General features: G+C 37.8%; 1 protein-coding gene across 2 annotated transcripts; it reads right to left on the reverse strand.

Moving 5' to 3' along the window:
* Positions 1–1,032: 1,032 nt before the first annotated feature.
* LOC128856815 (uncharacterized) lies at positions 1,033–2,031 on the reverse strand. 2 transcript variants are annotated; one of them, XM_054092181.1, is made up of 2 exons: positions 1,703–2,031; positions 1,033–1,633 (listed from the first exon to the last, which is right to left on the reverse strand). In XM_054092181.1, exons 1-2 carry the CDS (start codon positions 1,925–1,927, stop codon positions 1,139–1,141), a joined length of 720 nt encoding a protein of 239 aa, XP_053948156.1. In that variant the 5' UTR covers positions 1,928–2,031; the 3' UTR covers positions 1,033–1,138. The 2 variants fall into 2 exon arrangements, with proteins under 2 accessions (XP_053948156.1, XP_053948147.1); XM_054092172.1 differs by having other exon boundaries at positions 1,033–1,642; positions 1,703–2,030.
* Positions 2,032–7,998: the final 5,967 nt, after the last annotated feature.

Consider the following 7,998-nt stretch of genomic DNA (forward strand, 5'->3'; position numbering starts at 1 on the left):
AAAAACAAATAAATAATTGTCGCGTGCACTTTTGTTAGGTGTTTAGGCGATCCCCTCCTCGTATTTGTGGCGTGCGTCTTGATGTTGCTCCACAAATGAACAACATAGACATAGTGCAGCGAATAAAGATCCAGCGGCTACGCTGGCTGGGTCATGTCGTCCGAATGGATACAAACGCTCCGGCTCTGAAAGTATTCGATGTGGTACCAGCTGGTGGTAGCAGATGAAGAGGAAGGCCCCCACTGCGTTGGAAAGATTAGATGGAGGAGGACTTGGCTTTACTTGGTGTTTCCAACTGGCGCCGGTTAGCACGAGAAAGGAACTCGTTTTTTCAAAGTCGGCCAAAGCGCTTCAGCGGTTATCGCGCCAATCAAGAAGAAGAAGAATTTCGAGTCCTGTAAACATTTATTTATCCGTTAAAAACTTTAGTACATAAGACAATACGACGCTACCACCACCCTGTTAATCACCTATTCCTCTGATGCCAACTGGGGTGACGTGCAATTTAATGAAATTCCAGTTTGCTGTGGGTCTGGTTTTTGCGATGGCAATTAATGAAACAAGGACAGCCTTTCGCATGTTGCGTACTCAAGAATTGGAAAACGGAGTATTCTACATATTTATTTGCGCACTGGATGGAAAAACGGTAAATATTACATAATTGGCACTAAGCCCCCTGTTGGATGTTTGGTCAAGGCCTCTTGTTATTATGCGTCTTAATGCTTTTCCGTAAATGGAGGACCTACAGGTTTATGCCGCCCCCGAAAGGCAGATGGGTTTTCAAGAAGAGCTTTTTCAAGGCAGAAATATACTCGGAGGTTTGCCATTGACTACTGAGGAGTGACCGCTATTAGAAAAAATTCTTTCTATCGTTTGGTATTCCATGCCCGAGGTTTCGAACCTAGACGCTTCGGAATGGCTAGAGTGGTCGCATCACTTTAATTCTCAATAATTAAAGCTCCAAAAAATTGTGTGGGCTGGCGAAGCGGACCGGAGTAAAGCTAGAAACTCATAAAGTAGTTGATATTTAATTTATTCCCATGTATGTGCCGACACATCAGTTTTATTAATTTTTAATTTAATACATATATTTATATTTACACACGTTCAAATATACATATAGAGTAGCTTTGTCTCTTTATGCGGTGTCTCCAAATTGAGCTTTCTTAACCACTTTTGTTGGACCACAGATTCGAGTTTCAGCTGCCTCGCCAATAGATCTTGGAGTTGCTTCATTCGAAATTTTTTTTTTGAGCGAAGCAGCGCTGGCTACAGCCCGCAAATTTTTTGATTTCTTATTTTGTACACTGGAGAGGCTACTAGCCTTTTGCTGTTGAGCAAGCTTTACCCGCTTCAGAATAGGATATTGCGGACTCTTCATTTGCGATGGGAATTGCCTAAATCCTCTAACAGACTTCTTTGTCCCTTTCGGTTTTTCTGGTGGTTCCTTGGGCTTGTTTAACTCCAACGACTGCGGCGGATTTTGCAGAGTCATTATAGCATCCTTATTTTGTTTTATTCTTCTATATCCCTCCGGAGTAATGCTTCTAAATTTCGTTTCTCTTATGGCCCATAAAGTGGACGCGAGCTGTGCAATGACCGCGGTTGAATGTCTAACTTTTTCTTTTATTTGCTGCAATGACTTTGCATTGTTTCCATTAGTATTGAAGTATTGTGAAAGATACATATAAGTTTTATCTACCTTTTGATCTTTTTCGAATATCGTCAGCATAGATACGACCAAAAATGTCAGGAAAATGAGCACAAAGGAAGACAACAACATTGCGTCGAATGTGCCCACAGAGTCTAAATGGTTGTCGAAAATGAAACGGAATAATTTTGAGAAACCGTTACACATCTTTTGTGAATATGGATAGGCGCAGGTGAATTCAGTCCAAAATTTTAAAGTCGGATCATTATCGTCCATCCTGCTTTTTTCTCACTTGACGTAACAATTTAAAATATTGAAAAAAAATATTTACTTTTAACTGATTTCCTAAATTATATGAAAACTAATTTTTTGATTGAACATTAAAATACAAGAGAAGTAGAAAAATGATACGCAGGAAAGTGTTTTTCTTAAATTTCATTGTTTTTTTTTCATCAAACAGCAAATAAAAAATAGAATCCACGTCACGGGAGTGATTCGTCAGTCGAATTCTGGTCGATCATTTCGCATACATTCACACACTCGTCCAATCAGTAGTTGTTCAGATGGCAACGAAGTGACATTGTGTTAATTTTTTCGTATACCACTAACACATTCTTATTTTTTTCGTAAACAAACCGATTCGTAGCTCCTGCTACGTCAACGGCCGGTTGTGTCAACATCCCTGAGAGCCGGCTAACGGTCTAATATTGGCCACACCATTAAACATCTTTTCCCCATGCAGCAAGTCTATTAAAGGTGATAGCAGTAGACCGACGGATTTCGTCTTTTTCTCTTCATTTTTTATTTCCTTCCAATTTGCAAAACATTGTTGTTGGCCTAATGCCATCACCTTTAATAAATGCGCCTTACGTTTTCATCATAAAATTTTTTACAATTTCCGAAAAAGCTATGAGAGCATTCTTAAAATTACACATCCATATACTTATATATATTTGGACATAAACAAGATTGCGCAAAATTAATCACCCTATCAGCAGATTTGTATTACAAGCGGTATTGCCACTTGAGAGCCATGATGAGAAAGGTTCATCGTCTGACATGTAATGCTACAAAAAGAATATGGCCAAAATGGGACACCAGGAGCTCAAGGGCGCTACTTAATCGATCAAGGAAAAACGTCTCCATGCTAGTTACTTTGATCGCAGACCATTCAGTTGCAAGTTACAGGGTGTTAACAATGGAAGTCAATAAAGAGAAAATTAGATACATTTTACAGTTTTTCTTTAAAGGCGAAAATGCAAGCCGGGCCGCTGAAATTAATTGTGAATGGTGTTTATGGGGCCGATACTGTAACAGCTAATTAAATGCAATTTTATTATCCTCGATTCCGTTCAGGCATTTTTGATGCTAAAGAAAATGTCGATAATAAATACACATAGTCGTTGCAACAACAAAAAAGCTTCAGACCTTCATTAATCGCTGCCTTAGAGTCATGTTGCGCATATGGCGGCCGAATAACAGGGAGTCAAATGATAATCTCCTCACCGAAGTTAGGTAAAGGCCAGTTCAAATTACGATTCGCGAGCGTAAATGGAGATGAATTGGCGATACTTTGTGAAAATTTGCGACTAAAATCAACAAGATGTCCTTAAATTGGAATCCACAAGACTCACACCGTAGAGGTAAACCCAAAGGATCTGGGAGACGAAGCTTGAACGATTCACGACAGCTGATGACTCGCTGGCATGACCGGAAAATCCAGGAATCGATCCCAATAGAATTTATTTGATTCGGCTTTTTGCGGCCCCCACCGGCGCGCTAGCAAATAATAATAATAATAACTTTTTTGTGCCTAAAGTTTTTTTCATCCTGTTTTGGGCCATCCTAGTGTAGAAATTTATTGGTTCAATCATGACATAATTGCCATAAGTAATCACAAGTATATATGGCAAAATGTTTAGAATTCCCAGAAAAACAAATGGAAAATTATCAGGCAGGTTCTGTGTGTGCAAATGTACGTATGTATGTATTTGCATGGATATTTCTTATATACTTTAAGTCTCAATGTACAATATGGGATTCACCACACTGGGGTTCTCGATCCACGTTTAAAAGTGTCGTGTGTAGATTCATATGTTCTACAAACATACATTCATGTATACTTATATATACATACATAAGATGTGCATATGCATATACTACTTATATATTAGATCAGAAACCGGATGGCCTTTAACAAACAATAAATTTAGTTATAAGGGAAAATAAATGCAAGTTATGGCATTTGTAAAGCTTTAATTCTAAGAACCCCAATAGTATCATATTAGCAAATAGCACTTAAAATATCTTAAGGGTATTTTAACGTTAGTCGCAACTTCTAAATTTAAATTATTCAACGCTTACTGGCTTTAGATTAGGTTACATATGTATATGACCCCGTTTCATATAATTAGTTTGGTGGCCACCGTAGCCGACAACCATGCGACTACCGGTTCGAATCTCCGTGAAACACTAAAATGAAGAAAAAGTTTTTCCAATAGCAGGCAATGGCAAACCTCCGAGTGTACTTCTACCATGAAAAAACTTCTCATAAAAAAATATCTTCCGTTCGGAGTCGGCTTAAAACTGTAGGTCCCTCCATTTGTGGAACAACATCAAGACGCACGCCACAAATAGGAGGAGGAGCTCGGCCAAACACCCAAAAAGGGTGTACGCGGCAATTATATGCTGCTTCACAAGACCATTAACTCTCGTGAGCCCAAATACCTTGGCGAACGAATTCAATTTACTGGATCGGCCCAATATCTCAACTTGCTTAGTATGAAACACAGTTGCCTTGTAACTGAACGTCGGTTCTTCGTTTTTACTGTTCGTCTTTGGCACGCTCAGCCACAAAAGATCTGAAGTACATTGTGCTTTATTATTATAAAAAAATATAGATATTAAACCTAATTGCATATAAGAATGCAATCTACATTGGCCAGATTGCAAAGGCAGTGTTTGTTGTTTTAGAGCCGTCAATAAAAATAGTTAAAAAATTTTCTTGTTTGTAGTTATTGACGATTACCAAAAAAAAAATGTTATAAACTTTCATTGGTAGTGTTCGATTTCATTAAAGCGTGCAGAGATATATCAATTTTGAATTCACTTATCAGCCTCTCGGATTGTATACTGATTTTATGGCATTTAGGCGGTATATTTATATCAAGAAATTTGCAGTATATTTTGCCCACTAAGTTGCTAATGTTCGCGCACCCATACATACATACATATATGTTCTTCTAATGGATCCTTGTTCTTCTCTTTCTACTTCCAGTTTTTACAGCCTACTATTTTTTTTTTTCCAAATACTTTTCTCTAAAACACCTCTATTTTTAATGCGTTTAGGTTTTAGAATTAAAATTAAAAAAATACGTCTCCCAGCAGAGTGCATGTTCTTGATTTCAGCAGAGCGCTCATAAATATGTAACTCATAGGCACTCTTCTATTGCGATGGCGTTTATCTTCCAATGTAGCGTGAATGGAAATCAATGAGATATTATAAAAGTGATAATATTTGGCGAAACAACCTCTTTTAAGCCATAAATTAGATACCACTGGCGACAGAGGAGTCTGCAGAAAGATTGAATAGTTGAAGTTTGACAGACACTTTTTTGAGTTTTTATTATGGAGAGGTAACGGAATATTACTATGCCAGGCTTTAGACTAATGCTCGCAGATATACAATATTTCTCGTTTTTCCATACGGTGCGTCAATAACTATCCGTGTGCTTTATTGGTTGTCATCGCAATAGCGAGACGTACAGGAAACTGCAATCTCTTGAAATCGAACATCATCCCAGTTGACGTTATTGGTATTCTTGGCAGTACCACATCATCTTCTTTGTATTTTCTGTATGATCGTCGCTTTAATTTAATTGTTGCTCAACCTTTTCACAATAAGGCGAGTGCCATTACGCAGACGTAGAGGATCAATATTTCTCTGTAGAATGAATTTATCATCTGTGTGGATGGAGGCCTGGAACGTTGATTGAACTCAAGAATTCAACTTGATAATTTACCGATAATATCAATTGAGTTTGTACGTCACTATGTTTCCAACAATCCGATCCAAATAATTTTATTTTATGAATCAACTTCTGCAATTTTTTACGCAATTTATTAGTTCTTCCACATATATTGCCAACGTATAGAGGTTATTTGACAATGTGACTCACCTCATCGTGTCATCAACGGCCGTTTCCAATTTCTCAAATCCAACACTTTTACATCGCGCCAAAGAATGGAAAATTTCAAGCATGCGTGCAATCCATCTACGGGTGCAGATCGCGGAATTAGCGGCAATGTTTGCCGAAAATCTTCTGCCAACAAAAACAAAGTTCTACCAAATAGACGTGTTTATTATTACGTAAATCTTGTAGTAATCGATTAAGCGCTACCAATGATTTTTTAGGCGCCTTCGAATCGCCACTTCTCTGCTCGCTATATCTGGGCTTTGCTAGCATTTCTTTATATGAACGCGGTATAATACTCATTACGTGCTCCTTTCCAGTTTATGTATACCAGTTGTTTTTCGTCTATTCGGCATTTGCCAAAGCTTGGCGAATCGAAGACGCCTTTTATGTGCCATCGTACATTCATCCCAAATAATGATTCTACAAGTTTGCAGTATTTTTTTATTTTGTAAGAAATCTGAAATATCAAGAGTTAAGTCGTTGAAACTATTAAAGAGAAGGTCAATTAGTTGAATTTGAAATGCGAGGGCCCTTTGAAAAGTCCGTGCAAAGTCAGATAGATGACACTACTGGCGTGTATCGAGCTTATGTTTAGTTAGTAGCATCTCTTGGAAGAACATACAACAAGTTTCAGCCAGATCAGTGTATTTCTTTGTGTTTGGCATTTTTTTGAATCGAGGAAGTCGAGTGATTTTCCTTTTTTCATCACGACAGTACACCAACTCACGCCTCAGCAGTCGCAATATGAATGGAAATATGGTTCCAAATCGTTTCACATTGCCCATATTCTCCAGACTTACACAGCTCCCTTGGACTACTATTGGCTCCCCTTTTTTGAAGAAATGGCTGGCGGGAAAAGGATTTTATTCAAGCGAGGAAATGACTGCAGAAACGAATGACTATTTTTCACACTTGGAAAAATCCGATTATTCGGAAGGGATCGACAAACTAGCGTTGGACAAAGTGTATAAGCCTAAATGGAGACTATGCCGAAAAATGAAAAAGGGTTGGCACAAGCAATTACGTAGTTTATATTTCGCACGGACTTTTCAAAACGGCCCTCGTTTTTATTGGAAAAATAAGTCATTTGTAAACAAACTTCGCATAGCGCACCAAATAACTCGGCTATAAGTACTGAGAGCCGACTAACGGTACGCGATTATGCACAAACTTATTTTTCTCTATACAAGTGATATCAGTGGTCGATTGGTAGAGTAAAAGTGTTTCGGTAAGCGTTAATCAACAAATCATACAGTGAGAAAACTGGCATGCCAAACGAAAGGAATGTGTTATATTGAATCAACAATTGTTTGTGGCAATATTGGGAAAAGTATGCGTGAAAACCAAACTGTGTATACATAAATAACTATTTATATTCCTCCAAAAACGATGATTGCACAAGGATGATGACTTGTAAGGTTTGACCATCCGAAGCAAAACAGTGAAAGTAACTATGGCCACGTTGTAGGGGATTCAACAGCAGAATTGTGCCCGTCCATTTCACATTTACTCTTACGCTCTTTCAATCAGACGTTCAGTCGTCAACGACGTGCCATGGGCATTGGCTGTGTTCATCTTTTCTTATATAACCAACACAGTCTTAGTTTTTAGTTTTTGCCAATCTTTGTTGTAAAGATACCGCTGTCACTCAAGAATGATAGAATACAAGATTGCACCGACGGAAATAACTATGACGTCGACGAATCATATAAACAAACAACATGAAGATAAATTAGTTGTTTGTGAAGAGAAAGAGTAAGCCAAAGGCTTGGAGGCTGCCAACACACAAGAATTTATACATACACATGCATTACACACTTTCTTGCCATGGCGTCATCAGCAAAACATCATAAAAAACTGCATTTGGTTGTATTGTTATAGTAGTTGCATTGACTATTTAGTATGTTTCTCTTCACTTTTATTAGTTGGTTTGATTTAAAAATTGTAAATATTAAAATCACAATGTTACCAAGCTGTTTGTTTATTAAAAGTGATGAGGTCATCCGTTTGTACAAATCGAAATTAAAAAAGTAGCGGTTTTCAAAAAGCGCCACCTTCTGTATTCTTTTTACTATGAATCATATGTCTGTTTTTGAAAGCCATATGGCAGCACTAATTTTGTCTTTCAGTATGCTTCCCATTATCAAATTG

Source organism: Anastrepha ludens, chromosome 2 (assembly GCF_028408465.1).
Source record: "Anastrepha ludens isolate Willacy chromosome 2, idAnaLude1.1, whole genome shotgun sequence".
NCBI classification, from domain to species: Eukaryota; Metazoa; Arthropoda; class Insecta; order Diptera; family Tephritidae; genus Anastrepha; species Anastrepha ludens.